The following is a 22,920-nucleotide window of genomic DNA, read 5'->3' as shown; positions in this document are numbered from 1 at the left end:
TTTAGTATTTTTATCAATTCAGAAATAAGCAGAGGTGGAAAGCAAATTTTCCTCAAATGCAATTTTATGGACTTGTGCTATTTATTGCAAAAGGTATTTCTATTCTCTCCTGCTTTATGCTTTTTCTACAGAAGGAAATACATTGCATTACATGTGGCAGCTCTGGCTAGCACTTAAATCATTAGCAGTGCAACCACAGGAAGACATTGCCCATCAAACTTCTACATAGGGCTTACTGTAATTTATAGTATATAAATGAGGTGGAAAACACTGAAAGAGGAGAAATGTCTAAAAAAAAATTGGTTTGGTTACCTAGTTGATTCCCACTGAACTCCTTTCAAAAGACACTTAACTAAAAATGGACAATGTGTCTGTTGTGTCTAAAAAGGAAATCCACCTTGAGTTTATGGATGGACCTCTCCACAGAGAAATGTATAGAAGTTCAGGAGAGGTTAATTACTATCTAGAGTCTGGAGGACGTACTATTCAAAATTTTAGCAACAGCACATGAGAATAGTCCTGACATCAGATTTTAGAGCAAACAAGTAGTGTATTTTTCACTGTCGGTGTCACTTGAGTTTTCAAGCATTTGGAGCAGTAAAACTCTTCAGCCGTGGTGTACGCAAGTGTTCAAGTAAGTGTCTCCATTGTCAGATCTGTGGTTGCCAAGCTTGGATGACTTTTACTTGGTCGTCACTGATTAGATTACGTGTTTTACAAATAAAACTGACTATGGTCAAACAGCCAGAGCCTCACTTCCTTTTTTATATTTTTATTTTTTCATAAGAAGATGACTGTGTTGTTCAGAGGACAAATGTGTGGGCAGAGTGTGATGCTCTCTCACTCTGCCCACAGGAACTCTCTTGCTGAGTGACCGGTAGAGAAGAGGGAACGTTGTGACCAGGACATGGCACATTCCACACCAACAGCTCCCACATACATTTCACACAAAGGGTAATATATCATCAGACCCGCAATAGCAAAAATAACATCAGCTGGTGTTGAAGATGTCAAGAGTTTCACTGTCAAAACTATGAAAACTGTGTCACACACACCACTTGTTGCCATTATGTTTTCGATTGATCAATTATTTGATCAATTATTTGTATTTGTTTGTTGTTGAAAATGTCAGAAAATAATAAAAATGCATGTTGGGTCATTCCATGCCAACTCAACGAGCCAGTTCACGTCATGGAATTTCTTGGAAAAAATGTATGTATAATCCTTGCAAAATACTATAGCTCTACTCACAACACTTTTTTAAGTTATGATTTTCTTAAAGTTTGGCCTTTTTCATCAAATTGGGATTTTGTGTGTGTGTGTGTGTGTGTGTGTGTGTGTGTGTGTGTGTGTGTGTGTGTGTGTGTGTGTGTGTGTGTGTATTCTAAGCCTTACCAATTGCTTATTTTTCATTGGATTGGGTTGGAAATTGTACTGAACATCCAAGACACCCTAAGGATAATGTACAACATGAATTCATGTAAGTAGTTATTGCTGAATGTTTACAGTAATCAAATGAAATTTCCAGTACCTGAATGAAGAATCTTTGCTTTTCAAAAATGAATGCCTCCACAAGTTTTTACTTCCTTGCAACCACAATTTGAGTCTGTGTAGTATTACTACAGTTCTATCATATGTAGAAGTTATATGGTCCCGCAACAAAGTTGAGTGCCACCTCTCTTGGTAAATATAGCTTCAGAGGTAAACATATATATTTTTTGTTTTTGTTTTTTATGTGATTATAGCGTCTATATTTGGTTATAATCACATAAAAAACAAAATGCCAGATGATAAAGTAGAAAACATATTTTGTCCATACCACTAGAAACCATTTTCCTTTGCCTGCGCTTCAAAAGTTGAAAACATGACTGTAAATCAATCAAAGCTTTCTATAAAAGGCAGTTGACTAGAAATCCCTGGTGCTGCACATGCTCTGTATTTTTACCAGCAGTGGGAGCTGCTACCCTTCAGTCGACTGTTTGACATTAAATCGTTCACATTCTGCAGTGTTACTGATTCTGCAGCAACCGTCTGAAGCAGAATTTGTTTCTTGTTGCTGAATCAGTGGCACGATATCATTAATTAGTTACTGTTACGTACAGTGCAGTCTGTGAGTCTGAGACCAGTTTCGTAAATGGTCTTAGACATTGGGACCCCACTGTATGTCACATGGACGTCTCAGACCCTCCCCTCATGGCAACAAAGACTGCGGTTTGACAGGAATAGCAACCGAGCCCATTTAGTCATCTTAAGGTGCAGAGAAGATGAGGTCAGAGGTGTTATTACAGCTTCATTCACTGGCGCCCTGCAGGACATCAGATCATACTGCGTCAATACCAGCCATTCTCACCTGAAACGTTCAGGTATCTGTCAGACTGTGGTTTTTCAGGCATCTGAAATGGATTTGTGCAGGGAACCTTAATTTGTCCACAGCTAATTGGTAGTGCAATCAAAAGCATAACAGCTGAAATCTGCATGTAATGGGCATCTTAAAAGAAATGATGAGTACAGCAGATGAAATCTGCATGTCTCCTTTTTCATTCTGTCACTATCCTCCGATTAACCTTGATTTAGCCTCTCTTCCTTTCTGTCTCTTTATGGTATGGTCTTTTAAGCTCACACACACACAAACAAAACAGCACACACCATTCTGTCTGTGGTGACGTTTCTGTGACTCCTTCTTACTGCCCATTGTTCATGTTTGACAACTGCAAAGAAATTAGCAGTCTTTGGCATGATTCATCATCTTTCAATCGAATGGTTGCTAAGGTGATGAATCCGTGGTGTATGTGCTGAGTGCTGAAATCCTGCAGAGTGTGTGGAGAGCAACGTCCTCAGTTTGACACACACACACACACACACTGAGGATGCAGTGGAAGCAGGACTAAACCATCCGGGTTGAGCTTGATGTTTTAGGATTTATAGAAAGAAGCCCCAGTTGTTGGTCGTTAAACCTCTCACTGTGTGCAAAAATGTCACCCTCATCAGCTCTCACACACACACACACACACACACACACACACACACACACACACACACACACACACACACACACACACACACACACACACACACACACACACACACACACACACACACACACACACACACACACACACACACCTCCTACTCCCCTCATCTACACATGATCACACAGCAACCACTTCAAAGCCACAAATTCATCAGCCCTCTCTAAACTCCTTTTATCAGATCACACCATTCTCATGCTAAACAGCCACACAGATTTTGGGGTTGTAAACTAGAGCTTGGCAGCAAGTAAGGTTAAACGCTTGGTCCCATTGTTTTGGGCTTGTCGGGACAAATAAAAAAAATATATATTTTAATGTCAAAGGGCCAATGTTCATCCTGAATCTTTCTAATGTGGTGAGCACATGTATCCAGATAGCCAAACAGGGAACCAAAGCCAAAACCTCTGATGACCAGACTCATGGCAGACTAGTCAAAACTGATGTGCCAAAATAATCCCAGCTGGGCTAAAACTGGTCCAAAGCTACTAAATGGACCGGATTCTAAATCCAAATCATCCCCAGTCCACACCCCTCAAAACTGGAGCCAAACCTCTGAATATAAATATCCAAAAATGCGACAGCGCCAACTCTCATTGTGGTGCTCCACTGCCTAACACAGACGAATACATCAATGCACAGACAAGTTGTCCTAGCTCAACTGGAAAGTATATCTGCGACTGGAATTTTTAGGCAGATACCAATATTGACAACTGCGTAATAAAGTTGTATCAGCCGATTGGTTATTTTAACATAAACACTTTCATATGGGTCCCTTCAGAGTGGAAATGATTGGAAAACCAATTTTGTTTTTTAATTTGTTGCTTCAGTGATTCTATGATCGCAGCTTCTCCAACAAAACAAGATGAATGTCTTTGACGTTTGGTCAAGAAAACAAGATGTTTGAAAATGTAGCTCTGAGCTTCCGAGAATTTTTGCTTGATAATATGACAATGACAACAATAACCATAAGATTAAGAGAGAATGAAACACCTCTAATTTCCTATACTCATCCATTGACATGTATCAGCCAATAGATTGCTCTGCAGGCAATCTCCGATATCTCCGCTGCGGAAAAACTGTGCTTTTGTTTACTGTCATCAACACGCCGACTCGCTCGCTGTGAATTCTCCGGATATTCTCCTGCTGTATTCACTATACTCACTATGGTCTCACTCAGACATTTTTCTGGAAATTTGACTAGAGGGCTGACAAGAAAAGACCCGGAAAATGTCCGGAGCAAAATTTGCAGACATTAGTGTTCTCACAGCCCTCCGGAATGTTTGAAAATAGATCAGGAGAAACACAAAGCATTACGGCGGCAGTTTGTATTTCCCTTCTAAATATCTAAGGTCAAAAGAAAGCAAGGGACATCGAAACATTGGGAATATTTAAAGCTGAATGTGTGTAGATAATGAATGTTTATTTTATGTGGGTGTCTTACATGAACACAACAGGAATCCAAAATGCCAATTACTGTACTAGTCATTGAGGAGATTATCTTTGGTTCAAAACCAAATTCCTACTCATGCGTGACTGTAAGAGTAACTCGCCACAACTCAATTTTCCACCACATATTGGTTTTGGCAAACCAGCATGCTTGTAAGTTTTGAAGGCATTAATCATTAATGTGGCGTGAATGGTGAAATGTGGGCAAGGATTAACACATTTTACCAGGGTATGCATCAGTGGAGCTGCCTCCCCAAATTTGTCAAGTGTCTCCAATTTAGAGGAAGAGAAGGGGAGATAGGGTTTCAAACATGTCAGAGAATTAATACAATCTCCAATTAAAGCTTTCATTTCCTTAATGAGAGGGAGGGACTAGTGCAGACACAGAGACAGAACACCAGCTGATGATGGATTGGGCTTGTGAAGGGTGTGACTGGGAATAGACTACAAGGCTTTACACCCTGTGTGCTTGGTAACCTTGTTTGACTCCTTTAGAGCAGACATGCAATTACCTTGCCTTGAATACAAAAATTTAATCAAGTATTTTCCTGTAGGTGTAAGTTAAATCAGGTATATCTGATATTAAGCATAGCACCTGGCCTGCTGTGAAATTGACAGTCAGGGAGCAGGTATCATGTGACTCTGTCCGCATGACCAGCTAATGCCGGTGAGGGAGCGCAACAGTGCATAAAGATCAGCCACCCTCTTGGACACGTTTGAAAAAGATAAGAAATGTTGTGTTATAGACATTCAAGGTGATATATTTCAACAGCAGGACAAAAAATATATTTTTCAAAACTGTATAGTTGGTCATATAGTTGTTGATATTCTAGACAAAACGAATGAAACAGATTGACCTCACTACTGCTGTAGAGCCATGCCGCTAGCATGGCTAAATGATAGTGTTAGTCAAGGCTGGAGGCCAAATTCATGCACGTCGTACATGAGAAGTATTGGCTGACATCAAATTTAAAAATTGATTAACTGTCAGTCGTTTATGAAGTCATAATATATGACCTCGGCCAAAATATATGGGAATATTTATCGAAATTATTTATTGAAAATGATTTTTTTTGACCAGGCTTAAAAAATACAACTTTGGATAAGTTTGGTCCAATATTGACCCACCGACAACCGTCCTATGGTTTAAGGCACAATGTCAAAAATGTGTTTTTCAAGATGCCTCCACCAGGAGGAATTCTGAAGCAATTAGACCTGCAATTTAGGATTAGTTATCAAAAAATTTTGTGGATCACAATGAGCTGGACTTGTTTGTCAAATTTCAAGTCAGTTGGACTTCCTGTGCGAGAGCCTCTCCAAAATTGTGTTTTTGAGCCTTAATTACAGCGCTACCATCTGGCTGATTGGACTCATTTTTCTTGGTGAGCATTTTGCACATCGTCTCCAATTATTGAGCCATGGTTCATGCTTCTATCGCTCATTCCAGCTCACGTCTGTTGTCATCGTGGCAAAAGCTTGTCCCTTCGGGGCTTGAACCCCCCAAAAAATAAAAATAATATGAAAATAATAATTTGTTGCAGCTCCACTTAAATCAAGTCAATTTAATGGTCTTTACCAAATGATCGGCTCACACTCGGCTGGTCATTACTGCTTCTGTCTCTATAGTCCAACCTCCAGCCCCATGTTTTGGTTTCTTATTAATCATATATTCACTGGCATTCCCTGCCTTTTGCATTATACATATATCATATCTCAGGGATAGATGTGTGCATGTTCTGTTCCGTTATTCCCTGCATTTTCTGCTGCTTCAGTGCTGAGTGGAGTAGAGTATTTTCTCTCCATCAAATACACATATAAAGCCATTTGTAGCTATAAATGGTCCAGTCTACTTTGATGCAAATGCTTCTGAATTATTAATTCTTACCGTGTGTTGACAGCGGCCACAGCGAAATATAAAAAAACAAACATGACGGACAGATTATTAAAACATAGGAGGGACGTTTGCATACGGTTTGTTGTTTGAACAAGAATCTGGGCAGAAAACGAGGCGTTAATCCTGCATTAGCCACACGACAGATTAACAGCTCCAACTGTTTTCATCAGACAATGAAAGGAAATGCCTCCACACACAAAAGCACACACGTACATGTGCTTGAATCACCCTCCGAGCCTTTGAAGATACTTATTATTTCTCACCAGGATAGAGACCAGTATGTTTTATTTTTAAACTTCTGTGTGCATTCGAAAGGCACTTGCTGTGCTGTAGAGAACGCCTCATGTGTCTGTGATGTGGCTTATAGAAGCTGGATCAGATGAATATTTATTGTTTATGGGTTTGGATCTGCTTGTGTGTGAAGTGAAAGAGTGTCTCCCCAGTCATAAATGAAAGCTACACAGCATCTTGTGATGTCTGTCATGATTACCCCTGTGAAGAGGTTTAAGCCGGCTATTTTAGACACAATACATGGAGTAACTGCACTGCGCACATTCACTCTCATCTTTTTTCACTCCCTCGTGTAAAAACACACAGTTGTGCTTCTTCTGTCTCAGCCTACTCACACACTTAATGACACGTCCCATATTAGATAATTCCTCTTAAATGATGTTGCCAAAAATATGATAGGCCCATCGGTAATCCCTGCAAGCTTGGAATAGAACTGAATAACCCAAATGCAAACATGATCATCCACTTCTTAGTTGCGTAAGTGTGGGTACTCGCATGTACCCAGTGGTTAAGCCCTGCTGTCTTTCGACCTTGCTCTCAGTTCTCTGCGATTCTGCTGCGGCACACTTAAATCTCTCTTCTTTCAGATCGGTTAGTTGCTTGTCGCGGAAACTGCTGGCACAACACTTCCCCAAATCTCTGTGCTCATCCAGGAGACGGAGCTCCTCACTGTGTGGTAAAATGACAGTGTCTTACAGATCATGGTAAAAAAGTCTGTCTGCTGAGCTCAGTGTCTTGGCGACTACAAGTCTGCCCAGTTTAATATTCCGAACATCCAACATATGAGCGCTTGCCAGTGACGCAGCCTTGATTCATGGTCCTTTGCTCTGGCTTTATCCTGGCTTTCATTCGGTGGCAAAAACCAACAGTGGGTTCATGCGCTATGTCCAAGGAATAAAAGTCTTACTGTTGTTTTTTGTGCAACCGAATATGAACCAAAGACAAAACAACAGATTCTTACTGGATCATGCGGCTCAAAATCGTTCGGCAGAGGAACACAGCAAAGGAGCTGTAATAAATCGTGGGACATAAGAGCATAAAGTACAGTACAACAATCCTTGCGTTCCTTCATCTGTTTTTTCACACGCGCTAACTGTGCTGCCTATCAAATCCGTATGTTATCACATTCAGTCTATATTCAAAAAATGGCAGCTTTGTTGTGATGGCACTCAATGTGTCTTTTAGCACAAATGCAAACTTCTTCAACAGCAATAGGAGAAACTATAAAAGTAATGTAAACTGTGCTACATATTTTTATCCTTTTTTTTACTGAAAGGTTGAGACAGTCTCTGAAGAAATGTATCGGAAATAATTTATCCCCACATAAACCATTCTCTGGGGTGACAGTACAGTTCTTTTGATACAGCTACTGTGTTTCCACCATACATAGTGAATTTCACGTTTTTTCAAGCTACAGTGAGTGACTACCACCTTTTGACCGCACACCTGTCAGAGTTGAGTGCACTGCAGTAGCCGCGTGGGGATGGAGTCTTCAGCCTGAACAGCCAACTAGCTGCTGTTTACTGATCTCCAGCCTCTGAAGCGTTTAGGGAACATCAGTAAATTGCAGCATTTGCCAATAGACTGCGTGTTAGGCTCTCGGGAGGCATCTGTTACACTCTCTGCATCCCCCATCGCTGACACACCACACCACCAAAAGTAGATTTTCCAAACTTTTTTTAAAAAGACAAAAGACGGCAACACCAGATATTGATTAGACTGTTGTTTTTTTTCCCCCTGAAAACTTCACCTGAGTGAATCGGTAAATAAAACCTTTTATTTCTAGCATTATTGCTGAAAGCAGCCACAGTTCACTCTTAATGCTTAGAGCTTTAGTACTATACCAGCACTGTGTAGGCAACTCTGCAATACAACATAGTGGAAATTAAGATTAATGCGGATGAGGTTAAATTTGCAAATACGTGAACTAGCCTGTCAATCATGAGACGTCACTTCCGGCTACCATCTTTGTCTGTTCGAACCAAAGGTTATAAATAAAAGTTATGTCGGGGTTGATGTTTTTTTTTTTTTTTATCTTGTTTAGTTTGCTGAGACGGATTATTAAGCCTTTCTCATACGGAGAATGTTTGAGGAAATGTCAAAACGAGGAGATGTACAGCGGGCGCAGCGCCCAGAAAGGTAACCGTTCTTTCATTCTCCCAAAACTCCTGGCAAACATTTTAGTAAACGGTTAAACTTACCGCCAGCCGGCCTGGTGAAACCTTCTCGGTAGCAGACTCCTCCTCCTCCTCCTCCTCCTCCTACATGACACGGAAGGATTATGTGCGTTTGGACACTTCTTCCTCCATATTTGTGACTTTCATTCATAGTATTCACCGACGTTTATCTCATCGCCTCAAGCTGATTCCCTTCCACGCAGGTTAAGCTCCGTGCACCTGCTGGTGGCGCTGATCGATTTGCTACACTTAACGTCCCCGACGGGCGGTGCTAATTTTTTTTTTTTATTATTATTATTTTTTTAATGTACTTATTTATTTATTAATTTATATCATTTACTTTTTCACTTAGCCTTCAAACCTTCTCCAGGGGGGGGGCACAGCTTCCACCTTTCATTGGATATCGTGAGCTTTAGTGAGAGTATGTGGTTTAATCCTGTTTAAATTGCTGCTTTTACTGTCCTCACCTAAATTCTAATGAAATTCAGAAATGTTTTTTTTTCCCCCATTGATCCTTGCCCCCTCTCAACCACCACCACCACCCCCTCCTGCGTGATGGAGCTGTGAATCCACCACAGTCATGGAGAAGTGTCTGAGAGGGGACAGAAATAGAAATGCAAATGGTAAGAGTTTCATAACTCCTCATATAGAAATCATTATCCTGATCTGTTTACCTGTGTGTGCCACATCCTTCCGTGCAGTGTAAAAGAAAAACATCCAATTTTTGTGTGTGTGTGGTTGTCATCAATTCAGTTTTCCTACATTGTTTCTTGTTTAATAGCTGACTAATTTATTCATACAGCCATATGAAGGCCACATCATTCATTGAGGGGCTGAAATGTATGTTGTTTTTTTTTATTTAATATTACGCTCTGGGTGGATAAGAAGGTTTGGAGTTGCAGTCTCTAAACACATGCTGCATATGAGACCCAATAAAAGGTGATTTACTGCTCTCACAGAACGGGCAAATGGTTGTATGATTGAATCAGCAATCTGATCACCACCTATGACTTTTCCTTTTATTGTACTTTGCAGCACAGATGTTTTGTACGGCATCGCTTAGAGGTTCGTACCTATGCCTATGTGTGATTTTTGCAGTATGTTGGGCTAATATTTTCATTGATAGTTTAAATTTGGGTCTTTGTGGCTTTGCTTTCATTAGATCTTCAAGTGAGCTGGTGGCCAGAGATGAGAGTGGGAGGCAAATTAACATTTAATAGCCCTTTGTTTGTTTCTTTTGATGGTGGCAAAAAATGGTAACAGATAGGTGGGGTTAGAGGGCAGACTGCACATTTTGCCCATGTGGTTCCCATCTCGTCCATTGAACATGTTGTCATCAGGTGTCTTATCAAATTATGTGCGGTGCAAGTGGATGTGGCAGATCCGGTGGGTTTGTGTTCAGGGCTGCACACTGTTGATAGTGTATAATGTGGTGGTGATATATGCAAAGGGAGTTATGCACAGAGACCATATAATGTATGGTTGCTTCAGTGGAGGTTAGTGAAAGGATCACGGCATTAGACTGACTCTTTTGAATTGTGACAGATGGAAAGTAGCACGGCATGAAGCAAGGATAGCTTCTAAAAGGGAAAAATACACCCAGAGACCTTGCCTGTCGTCCCTGCACTATTCATTTTAATTTCATCTTCCTTCAATGTGAGACCTCCACATTATGGTTTGATTTTTCTCTCACAAAAAGCCTCGAGAAAACAACTACTGTCGTTGCCAAGACCGGGATAATAAACACAGCACTGCATCTTCAGTGCTTTGTATGTAATTCACTGCACCCATCTCATCCTGCTGTGTAACTATATTTTTCTTCCTGCATTGTGGCCATTTGAATGTGGACTTGCATTGCATGTGTTTCATGTGTTGTCCCTGTCTTTCTGTTGTGTGACACCTCAGTTCCCTGGGAGTTTGGATAAAGAACGGCGATATGTAAAGATGTCTGCTGGTTGACATCATCTCCTCTAGGACATTATAACATGATGTCACCCAGACATGGAAATAAGTATGTGAAGGACATGGATTTGAAGAGTGAATGTGGTTGAAAGATGGTGAACAGGCATGGAGGGAAAACTTATATTTATAGAGGAAGGAGAAGAAAGCATGTTTCATGGTGATTTTCCTGCTAGCGAAGTTTTTAGTTGTGACGATGCATTTGGCGTGCACGTTATTTTTATAGCACAAACAGACCTCTAATTCTACCTAAATCTTCTTTTTGAATTATATGTTGGGATCCAAATGCTTATTCTGGCCCATGGAAGTGGATTATCTTTGCTACGTGACTCTCCTCCTCCTATATTGTGGCTGTGCAGTTGTGCATTGAGCCACCAGGGAATCAATGGCTCGTCTCCTGAAAGCTCTTAGTGGTCTTATGGTGAGTAGTTAGAGCTGAGTGTTAACCCCTTCGATGCCAGACAATGACAGCCTCAAATCAAACACCAGACAATTTGTAAAATGGCATTTAAAAAAAAAAATATTCTCTTGATTTAAGCATAAAGCACACAAACCTAAGTTATAAAATGCCTTGATTCATTCTTCTTAACCTCCTAATGCCAACGTTACAATGACTGTAAATCTGCGGCATCTAACAATGTAAATAATTATATCTCTGAAGACTGGGTGAAATAGATGTAGCTTAAATTATTTGCATCAGTACATGGACCTTAATGTACTGATGAATACATTGACATAAAATATTATTTACTAGACTGGAAAATGTTTCTTCCTCAAGTGGATCTCAAGTAAGACACAGTTATGTCATAGTTTTATTAGATTTCAGGGAAGAGGTTGATATTGTAAGGAGAAAATCACAGACCCGCCTCAGCTAAAAGCAGGTATGGTAATTGGAAATGGGACTCTGGGACATAATCGCTCCATCAAAGTCCTGGTATGCCTTGTAAATATTCACACTCTGGTAACATGAAATAACAGAACCTGGAAATGGTGATGTTTTGTTTAGTTGGAGAAGGTCACCTATAAAAAGCATGGCCTATCAAACTGAGCACAGCATGTGTCTCAGGCCACACATCTACAGCAAAATGTGTTTTTACCCATAGGAATTAAACATTTTTCCCGTTTGTCTTAGCATACATTGTGTGTTTTTCCGGGAAGGGGATGGCAGTTCTTTCCACCTTTGAACGGTAGTGCGAATTGTATCTGGTCTCAGCTGAATAGTGGCAGTTACAGTGAGGGAATATTTTGTTTGTGTTTGTGAGCTGCATGAACCCAACCGCTACAATGGACTTAGTCCTGATTGGTCCAAAAATCTTTGGGAGAGAGTGAGTACAGTGAGTAAAAAAGGGAAACATTCACCTCAAATGGCAAACCTTTTCATTAATCATAGGCTGTGCAATTGTGTAAATGTAGTCACTGCTTGTTTGGTTGTGTGACTGGGCCCCTGTTTTGGAGAGAGTCTGGGTGTCAGGCCTCTGTGTCGCAGTGACAAGGAGGGATGAGCGTCCTGCTTATCGGGCTGTAGAACCGGTTGTGTGCTTGATTCAAAGGGCAAGCAGAATGACACGGTCTCTGATAGAGGCAACACATCACTGTCAACCTCATTATTTCCCTTCTCCATTGACCTCATCGCCTCCGTAACACCGTGCACCCTGCACAATGGGGCATTAGTCTATTAAATAGTAAATAGACTTAGCACTGTGGGGCTGAATCATACCTGCGGATGCAGCCAAATTACCTCAATATAGTGACTTGAGAAAGTATGTATGCATTCATAAATTTTACCATCACTCTACACTCTAACCCATGTTTTTAGAAATTTATTGGGAAGCGTCGGTGAACTTTTTCTCTAGATTTTTTCCAACCCTGTTTTCAGACACCAACTCAGGAAAATGTGCGGTTCGTACATTTAGCAGAGTTTGCCTTTCACATATGACATATGCAAAAGGAGATTGTACAATTTGGATGCGTTCACATCAACAGAAAGAATTTCCGGAACATTCGGTGGCGTCTGGTGGAGCATGCAGGAGGCCGGACATGACGATAATTCCTCTGGAGGAAGCAGAGTTTTTTGTTTACAGTCATCACCATGCCCACCCACTCACCAAGAAAGAATTTTTTTGGGGGGGGCTGGAAAAAGTTCTATCAAATGTCCATTCGTGGACATTCTCACATACAACCCCCTATAAAAGTTTCAGGAAAATGTCTGGACTTCAGTTCATGTCTGAAAGAAGCTTATGTTTTGGACAGTCCCCTGACTCGTCCCAGAGCCCCCGAGTCTCAGGTGGTGTGCACTCTGGAGCAGGATGTTGAATGCCATGACAAGGCGTCTGAATTCTTCAGACAATAGAGATTTCAGTTCTTGATATTAAATTTACCTTGAAATATAGAAAATTTAAAATCTTCTTTCCCCTTTGTCATTATGGATTACTGTTCATAGAACGATGGATAGAAATGGTCATTTATACATTAGAAATTAAATGTACTACACAATAAAAAAGGGGTCTTTCATGTATGTCTGCAGGGATACACATTGATGTTGACACAAACTGTGTGTGTTTTATCTCACTTGAACACACATTTACACCAACAGATTTGCCACACACAAACCCTTGTGAGTGGGTGCCTGTCAGCTTTGTCATCCCCTGACACCGCACAGTGATGGAGGAGATAAATCCCCCGTGTGTCTTATTCACAGTCCCCCAGAGCAAAGACGTTGTTCAGTAACTGATATGGAGCATAGCAGGACAGTGCCCCCCCTGCTCCGAGCATTTAACATCAGTGTGATTGTGTCAGATGGGGAGATCCTCAAGGGAGCTGAGGGAGTGTGTTGGAGGTGAAAACATGACAGACTGAGACAAAAAGTCGTCCCTTATGTGGGGCAACTAAATACTGGCCACTATAATCTCTTGTGGATCAGATTTTACCTTTTTATTGTTACTTTTTTTTGCCTGTCAGGCTTTTCACCTTTGTGTCCATTTTTGCTCTGCCCTTTTTTTAATCGCTCAGTGAATGAATCACTGAGAAATCCTTTCACCACTTGTTGTCTTATCACACAGTAAGGATGACGAAATTCCCTGGACAAACGGTTGAGTAGTGTATTGATGCAAATGATCAGACTCTGGACTCATTAATGTGGAAGAAGTAGCCGATGCTAATTGTTAGGATTGCGCCATTGTTCACTAACAATGGCGCAATCCTAGTGAATATATGATTGTGAATGAATGTGTCAATGCTAAGAGACAAAGGCTTTCTGTTTTCAGAATGGCACTGTGATCTGCAGAAGAAAAAGCTTTTGTCTTGCAAAATATTGTTTTCTGCTCATAAATACAATTCTGAGCCATTTTATTCAAAATATTTGACTATATAATATCTTCAATATTGTACTTGGTCAGAACAAGTCTTTATTGAATTCCCATCAGTTGTTCAGTATCGTGTTAAAAATGTGAGAGAAATTTCCCCTTAAGGCAGCAAAAGGGGTAATGTCTCTACATCCTGCCTGATATTTTCAAGTCTCTGTTGTAAATGTCATACTTGTGTGGTTGTTATTATGCAATTTAGCATTTTCATATGGATGCAGCTGCTTTTACCAGATCCAGTATTGTGTACGGACGAGGACAGAACTCATATCAGTTACTAATCTCTTCCACTTCAATGTTATTTAAGTCCATGTGCTGCTCAACAACATTTCTAAAGTGAAGGGAAACAACTTTAAGACATTTTCTGTTGAGGTTTAGGCACCTGAATCGAGACGTGTTGAACACATACAACTGAGACGGACGCCTCACGCCATTTATCCAGCAGCTGTACATTGTCATCTCTTACTGACTTTGTGGACTGGAGGCAGCTGTTGATGTAACATGAATCTTTGTTAACTTGTCTGAAGTGAGCGTGTAGAGCCTAGTTATGAGCTGTAGCTGGATTGTGCTTCGGTCTTTACAGAATAATGTCCAGTCAGTGTCTGGACGTCAGACAAAACTGATCAATTCTAAATAAAGTGGCAAGAGGTGGCTCAATAATTGATGGTATAATAAGGCACTCACAAAAATATTTAGGCCTAAAAAGAAAGATTTATTTATTTGAACTGGGTATAAAATTCCCATTGAATACATAAACCTGGTTCTTACAAATTTGAAATATTTTTTGATTCAAAAATAAATAAATCTTGAATTTGAGGCCTAAATCCTTTTAAAGAATTAAAGAATCTGAATACTTTTACCACCTCTGTCATTCAGTCACTGTAATTATATTTCAAACCTGTGTCTGGATGTAGAAATACTTTCCGAGGGCGGACAATCATCTCATTCTCACTGTGTATTCATCCCCACTTCTTTGCTGTGTTCACTCATTTTGAATAGCAGAGACAAGATGAGTACATTTTGCTCTCCATCATAGTAATTTTTGTGGTGAAATTGGAAATTTGAGGAGCGCGAAATTGCAACTTAGCAATCAGTGTAGCTCAGGATATTCTGTTATTCACATCCGAAGCTAGAGCCTATTTATTTTTCAGGCCACAACAGAGAAATTTGTTGAGAGGAAATGGCTTTAACAGCGACTCTGCCTGTGTTCCTTTGGAATAGGCTTCAGCTCACAAGCTTCTTCTTCTGCTGTCCTGCTTTGAGACAAACAGCTATTGATCTCTCTTATCTCACTGTCCCTCCATTTACCCTTGTATGTTATATCCTCATCTTCACGCCCTTTGGCTCAAATCATTTCTCCTGCTGGACCTGACATGACAAACTCATCCGGATGTGTGACCCCGGCAATAGACCACCACCGTTTTGGATGTATAGTCGTTAAAACAATTTTCAGTGACAGTTATTGAGTTACTTCTATTGCATTATGTGCGCCACACTTCACAGATGTCCCAAGTCTTATTTGATTTTCTCGGAGTCTGAGACCAAATGAAATCTTGACATGGCCATAAATGCTGATCAGAATTCAATTCTAGTGTAACCCCATTGAAAATAACGCAGTATCCAGCAAAAGGATGGTGTCGATCAGGATTTATAACAATGTTTGAAGTTTATACCCATGAATATTGTTTCCATTTCTTTCTGATGGCTTGCACCGTGTCCCGTAAGTTTTTTAGCCTGACATAAATCCAGTCTGGTCAGCGGAGGTTTTTGATTAATGATCTGGGGGTTAAGTTTATTAGTGATGCTATGTTGATATTTATCCTCATGTTTTGTTTATGTTCTCAGGAGGTCAGACAGAAAACCGTGTTGGCGCCTCAGTAAAATTCATACAGGAGTGTGTGTAAAGGGGATCTCCACCTATTTTACACATCAAACTCTGTTTACAGGTCTCGTTGGCGAGTGCTGCTGCATATTTGAGAAAAGTTGTGCAAAGTCTTTTGTGGCTCCAGTGGGAGCTGAGCAAAATCTGATAAACTGCCTCAAGTAACACTGCCTCAAGTCACCTGAGGCACTGAGGCAGTGTTGGCTGGGCCTGCAGAAAGTTTCAAAAGGTATTTGCACAACCAGAAAGAGCATAGGAGAAACTGCTATAGTACCAAATATATACTGTGCGTATATACAGTATATATGTATACTGTATATACCAGACCTCTCTATTTTGTTCCTCCCCTCTGCTTGACACTATATTAGCTGCTATTATAAATGCAAATAATGCAAATGATTAAATTGAATTAACTTGGTTACAAGTGGAGTTTTCTCCACTTTTTTCCCCAGATAGTTTTTGTAATTTGATAATAGTAATTTGATAACTTGATTTCTCCATGTTCCTGAGCTGATTTTTCCCAGAATGCTCTGAGGCCTAAAACTATTCCTCATTCCTCACAGATGTTCCTTGGTACATGGTCGTTAGTATTAATGTTCTTCACATTATTTCTCAAATAGTAATTTACCGTTGCTGTCGACTGACTGAAGTTATATGGACTGTTTGTACTCCTGCCTTATCACCTTTCAGCTGGAGTTCTAGCTGTACCATGGTAGATCACTTGTTTGCTGCAGCATACTACATTTTGTGTAAAGCTAAGCCCCTGTTAACTTCATTGAAGTGGAGTACATGATAGATGCAGTGCTAACATTGTTAAAAACATTCGCACGGTTCCTTTTGAATGTTAACATATAGCTCACATTAGGCATTTGAACAAAGCACTGATTCTGCCATGTTTCTTAGTCCCTCGTCTAAATCTTTCCACTTCGCTCCAGAGAAGGGCTCTGACGTATGGTCAGTAGTCAGTATGCGCTGTTCATCCGTGCGTAGTTAGAGATTAGACACTGGAGTAGTAGTGACTTTGTGCTCTATTTTAGTTATTTACTTTAGGGTCAAAGTAAATGGTATAGTACAGAAATGTGGCTGCAGCCACGATAGAATGAATCATATACCAACCGCAGTGAGTCACAGCACTCAAGTGATGCAGCGATTAACACTGTACACGTACAGTAATATAGTATCATTATGCTGCTCTTTGCTCACTAGAAAATATATGATATTGTAAAGGATAAAATCATCTTCAAGTAGAGAATATCTCTTTCAAATAAATCCTTTTCTTCAGCTGTCACCTGATCTTCCCCATCAAGAGCAAAGTATGTCAAGTCCTCTCAGACCATTCTCCATTTCATTTCCATTTCCTAAAAACAGGAGAGCATAAATACTGCCGTTATTCTGATCGGAGGCTGTGTGCCGCCGCACGATTGGCTGATAGCCGATGAGTCATTTTAACAGGCTGGTGTGGGGCTGGCAAGAAGATGGTGGGTGAGTGGGTAGGTGGTGGTGAAAAGGGGGGAGTGGGAGGTGGGAGTAAAGCCTTCTCCCGCCGCCTGTATGCTTGTATGCATTGTGGTTGTCAGAGCACGCTGTTTCTCACACAAACAAAAAACGTAAATACTTGCAAAGGGAGTCAACTTAATCTCTGTACACTTTCTCACTGTTTTTTCTGTTCATCTCCCCAGCCATGGTTGCCTTTAGCCAGACTTGAGGAGAGACAAGGAGCCTGGAGGAGAGAGGGAGGGAGGGAGGGAGGGAGGGAGAGAGAGAGAGAGAGAGAGAGAGAGAGAGATACTTGTGCTGATCACAGAGTCTGCAGCCCCCAGCCTTCCCTGCTACAGTAAGTGTGAAAGGCGGGAGTGGGAGAGGCAGCAGAGGCAGAGCTGGTGTTTGTCTCTGAGACTTGGAGCGAGGAGGAGAGCGCTGCGAGCCGTGCGGATCAGAGCCAGTTTGTCCTCTGGTATGAGTCCAGTGTGAGCGACTGAAGTCCAGTCCCTGCGCATCTCCGCCACTGTCTGAGCAGCCTCGCACACCAGGACTCTGACACCCGCCACACACGCAGGTGAGTCTCAGCAGCATCATTATGAAATACTCTCTCTCAGCAGTGTGGTGCCCGTTTGACTTGACATTTCAGTATGATTATCATTTTAACTGATGACTGACATCAACGTGGAATTGCTGAAAGTTATCCCTTAGAAATCAGGTGTATCCATCGTGTGTGTGTGTGTGTGTGTGTGTGTGTGTGTGTGTGTGTGTGTGTGTGTGTGTGTGTGTGTGTGTGTGTGTGTGTGTGTGTGTGTGTGTGTGTGTGTGTGTGTGTGTGTGTGTGTGTGTGTGTGTGTGTGTGTGTGTGTGTGTGTGTGTGTGTGTGTGAGAGATATGGGTGGAGATGTTTTTACATGTATGCCGCGCAGGTTAGTTTGTGTGAAGGCTTGTTTATCTTCTTGACTGACAAATGAAAAAGACAACTGGGACTTGAGACAGTGGAGGGGCGGTGAAACGTCGTCTCTGATGGGAGCTAACCTGTCTGATTTCATCCCCATGTGTAAATCCATGTGCTTCTGAAAGAGAAAGTGGGTGGAGTGGGAGCAGTTTCAACCTCGCCACTGTTTTCTGTCTTGTTTAGAAACAGAAGGGGGGAAAAAAGAGAAAACTGTGTCATCGCACATTCTGTGCTTTAGGCGTACTAGAGTGTTTGATGGAATGCAGATTGTGCATTAATTTATTGTGTGTGTGTGTGCAGTAGTTTATCGACAACTGTCAGGAACGTCTGCAGGTGTTATCATATCAGATTTACACTGTTTTTCTTTATCTGTGTGAAGCTTTTGTTTCAACTGCGCAAGAGAACCACTGCATCCATCCCTAGTTGTCATAGCACTGACGGGAAGTGGATCACTGTGGTATGAGATTGCAACAATAGCCTCAGTTCAAATCTAGTCGATTACATAATCTTTGGAATCAAAGATCCGATGATCAACATTGTGCGCGGCCCTTTTTTTAGGCAGTATTTTGAGCAAAGTACAACGTGTACTTAAACACGTTAAACGGTGCGTTTTGTTGCTCATGTGCTGTTTTTTACAGAATGTCTTAGAGTGATGTCATAGTTTAAATTCATCATATTTTTTTCAATTCTAGCCAACTGCTTTGACTGACAAATTATTTTTACTCTGATAAAAAGCTGTGTTACAATCTAACCATGAGAACCAAACATTTGAGAATTCAGCTCCTTCTCCTCCATGTTAGTATGTCATACTTGTCGCTTGAACCGTTGCATCCTGGGATGTGATTTGTGTGTAATGGCAGCTCATGTGTGTTTAGCACAGGGAAGCAGCAGGAAGGTACATAATTGTTATCTCTGAATTCGCAAACCTGTTGAATAAAGTTCATTTCTTGTGAAGTTTGCTGTGAAGTGAGCCTTTATCTGCTGTGACTCACTTCAAGCCGTTATGATTTGCGGACTGTGAGGACAGAGGAATACGAGACTTTGAATGGGACTATATGGCTGAATGAGATTTCACAGAGCGACATTGTCAGAGTGTGGCTGGTTTAAACCCCTGAGCCATGACCGTGATCTGGGCTGCCACTGAGAGTGAAAAATTCCCCTCAGTGTTTGTCTCTCACAGCGGATGCTGCCGTTGTTTGCCTCTGACTGTCAATCTCTCACTGACTGTGATGTTGAGGAATCAGCCCCAGCTCCCTTTTGACCCCTCCACATCCCTTTATCAGCCCTCCTTCGATATATCTGTCCATGCATCCATCCATCCATCCATCCATCTCTTCACGTTCCTCCCACCGACTTTCAAATGTTTGTCTCTTCACTTTCACTGAGCACCTCCCCCCCCCGCTCTGGTCGCCACAGAAACGGCTGATTCAGGAAGGGTGGGCGGGTGTCTCAGAGCTCTTGCTGCTCTGCCCCATGCGGTGCTTTCACAGTACATTTCTGCTTCTGTGCTGCTTTTATGGCCCTGATATGCTGACAGTTCAGGTGGCTCAGTCAGATGTTATACAATTGTATCAGCCACACAAAAAAAAGGGCTGCTTGTTCAGTTCCCTCAGAGGACATGTTTGGTATTTAGAGCTGCATTACCATTCATGTTCCGTTTTTCTTCTTACAATAGCGTGATCACTGGCAGCCTCTTCATTTATTTGAACCCTCACACCGCTGAATTTGCGAGGACATTTTATGATTCTGATGTCAAATGTCTCGCGGTTAGTTCTCTAATTAAGTATCGGGTTGATCCTGAGAGGTTGCAGACCTGCCTGTGCTTGAACATATATGGCACCCGGATTGGAGTCACACTGTGTGTGTGTTTAGAGGCTTCACTGAGGTGATTAATAATGTATAAATATACCATGACTGAGTTGTTTAATAATAGATGTACTATGACCTTTCTCTTACGTAAGGTTGATGAAGCAGAGTGAGAGTGATGGGGTACAGCATTGAAATGAACACAACTGAAAAGAGAATTCTTTGATAAATTACCCCCTTCCTACCCATTTATTACAGTCGCCCTCCCACTCAAAAAAAAAAAAGCCCAGTGAACACCAGATAAAAGATCTGCTCATGTAATTACAGATGAATTTGTAAGAAGTGGCTTTTTGTTTTCCTGCCGTGGTTTTTATCCGTTTTGTTGCATTTTAAGGGTAGCTCTGGTTGCCATGGCGATAGTTTGTAAAGTTTAAGAAAGGCTCCTGAAAAGGGAAATGAAACTGTACCGTACTGCAGTCAATTCCAAGCAGGACCCCATGAGCTCCTCCTGCTGTGCCTGATTGAATTAAAGTGGGGATTTGTATTCACTGAGGAGGTAACGGTGAGGACCAGCTCTGCCCAAGTGTTTGGTCTTGTTGTGTTAATTATAGAAAAATACTATTGATCACACTAGTCACAGTATTTCTACAGCACCCTGACAAATTGGCTGCTGAGAAAAGTTGCTCGCAGTTAATGCTATTTTGCTATTCACAATTGTTTGTACATGAACAAGAACAGAGTCCAGTGTCTCTTACTGATAGGATCTTTAACAGAGTGCTCATAACACTCATCTTGTTTGATTAAATGTCTCAGATTATGTGTTTTATAAGGTTTAAATATATGCAGGCTGCAGTGGTTTTTCCACCCTGCAGTGTTCAGCCAATACACTCGGCGGTGACGCAGCCCCAGACTCACACAGCACACTGCAGACCCATCACAAGACACAGCCAGAACAAAGGGCACACACACACTATCATCTAAGAGGAAGAACTCAACATGGATGATAACAGCGAAGCAGCCTTTTAACAGTACATCAAAGGATTCCAGGTTGGGAGAGAGGGACTTTCAGTGTGACACCATGTGCTGAGACCTGAGCGCTCACCCTGATACTATTAATGACACTGTCCCGGCTACCTCGGGGACAGCAGAGGCCCTGGACGCCTCAGGTGGGACACTTTGAGATCAATTCAGGGTCAGTGAATAGCTGGCAACCACACCATTGGTCACTTTGACGATGTCTGTGTGACTGTAGCCTTACCTGGTGGTTTATCTTAGCCATATCTTAAAATGTAAAGGGAAGTTTTTCCACAAAGAGTCATCAAAAACATGTTGCAACAAGTTTTAATATGCCTATGCTTGTTGACATATACTGTAGTTGAGGTGATTACAGAAAGAAAACGCAAACAGAAAGTTTTGTTAGAATCTCTATTTAGACCCCTGCAAAAAATGACAATGTTGCGATGATAGTTTTGTGAAAACATGTTTTTATTTCAGAGAAGAATTGTGTTTTATTTTGTGATTTAATTTCCAGAAAGAGCTACCCCAGTCTGTTGCTGATTGACTGCTCTTAATACAGAGAGTGAAGTTGAATAATAACTCCGTCTAACCTGTTCTGATGCTACCAAAGGTGTATTTGTATGAATAATGTTTCTGAATAGAACTGCAAAATTGAAAAGGAAATTGCTCTTACTTGAGAAGCATTTTTTTCGTAATGTTACACAATTCTCTAACACAGAGATTTTTACATAAATATATGAAACAGTCAAATATTCTGAAAATAGTAATACATTAGTTTACATAGAAAATCTATGGCAAATAAAAGCAATACAAATAATTAGCTACAGTGGTTTTGAAGAGAATTTCTTTCTCTACCCCTGATGCAGTAGACGGTCCTGGACCTGTCACACTGTGTCAGGTGCAAGATAAAAGGGGAAGTTTAAAAATGGTCTTGTTTTCAGAGGGTAATTAAAAGGGCAATTAAACCAACAACGTAGACAGAAGCAGTAAAGAACGACGGAGAATCACAATGGACAAAGTAAAACTGTCTTAACAAAGATATACTGCAAGAGGGGGGAAAACAGCATCTATCCTGCAGTGATACAGACCACTGGTTAGCATCAACCTGATTTACCATATTAATAAAAAGGCACAATGATGAATAAGCCAACAATTGATTGATCCTACAAACATATATTAGCCTACCTGTTCAGCCAAAGCCTTTTATAGCCTGTTCCTCTGTGCCAAAGAGCTCCTTCGTAGTCCAAAACCTATTAAAAAAACGAATCTGTCCTAGAATAATCGGGGATATAGATGTTTTATCATTTGCTCAATAAAAACTGTGCCACACATCCGCCTCAGAAAAGGTTTAAATGTCTACACCAAGAAAACACTCACACCTAATATCTCAAGACTGACGATGGGCTAACTTAAAGAACGATTAGCATACCTCATGTGTATTTAGCAGTATGTGATGCTTTTGCTGATGTGATGTGAGGGAGCAACAAATCTTTTGTTAGACTTAGTTGTAAAATCTAAAGACATTAGCTCTCTTAGAACTCTGCTCACGTCGGAAGATTTTTCTCCTTTGCTTTGCTGAGCATGTTAATCATTATTGAGTGTTTCATCCTTCATTGACTCTAC

At 41.0% G+C, this 22,920-nt stretch overlaps 1 protein-coding gene and 1 non-coding gene across 5 annotated transcripts in view; one reads left to right on the top strand and one right to left on the bottom strand.

Annotated features, from left to right (window-relative positions):
- The window catches only part of LOC118316490, a 39,522-nt gene extending 30,474 nt beyond the window's left edge, over positions 1-9,048 (bottom strand). Inside the window, exon 1 of the transcript XR_004795207.2 lies at positions 8,862-9,048. This is a non-coding gene — a transcript (uncharacterized LOC118316490). The remainder of the gene's footprint in view (positions 1-8,861) is intronic.
- Positions 9,049-9,282: 234 nt separating this feature from the next.
- LOC118316483 (prickle-like protein 2) overlaps positions 9,283-22,920 on the top strand; it is a 40,946-nt gene continuing 27,308 nt past the window's right edge. Inside the window, exon 1 of one of the 4 annotated variants that reach the window (XM_035644343.2) lies at positions 9,283-9,460. In XM_035644343.2, coding sequence (XP_035500236.2) covers positions 9,418-9,460 — 43 coding nt within the window. In that variant the 5' untranslated portion in view covers positions 9,283-9,417. Of the gene's footprint in view, positions 9,461-17,823; positions 18,094-21,336; positions 21,473-22,920 lie in introns of those variants that run through there. The other 3 variants (XM_035644344.2, XM_035644342.2, XM_035644341.2) reach the window with 3 other exon arrangements.

The sequence above is a fragment of the Scophthalmus maximus genome, chromosome 3 (assembly GCF_022379125.1).
Source record: "Scophthalmus maximus strain ysfricsl-2021 chromosome 3, ASM2237912v1, whole genome shotgun sequence".
NCBI lineage: Eukaryota > Metazoa > Chordata > Actinopteri > Pleuronectiformes > Scophthalmidae > Scophthalmus > Scophthalmus maximus.
Note: the sequence above shows the minus strand (reverse complement) of the source record. Positions and strands in the feature narration are given on the sequence as shown.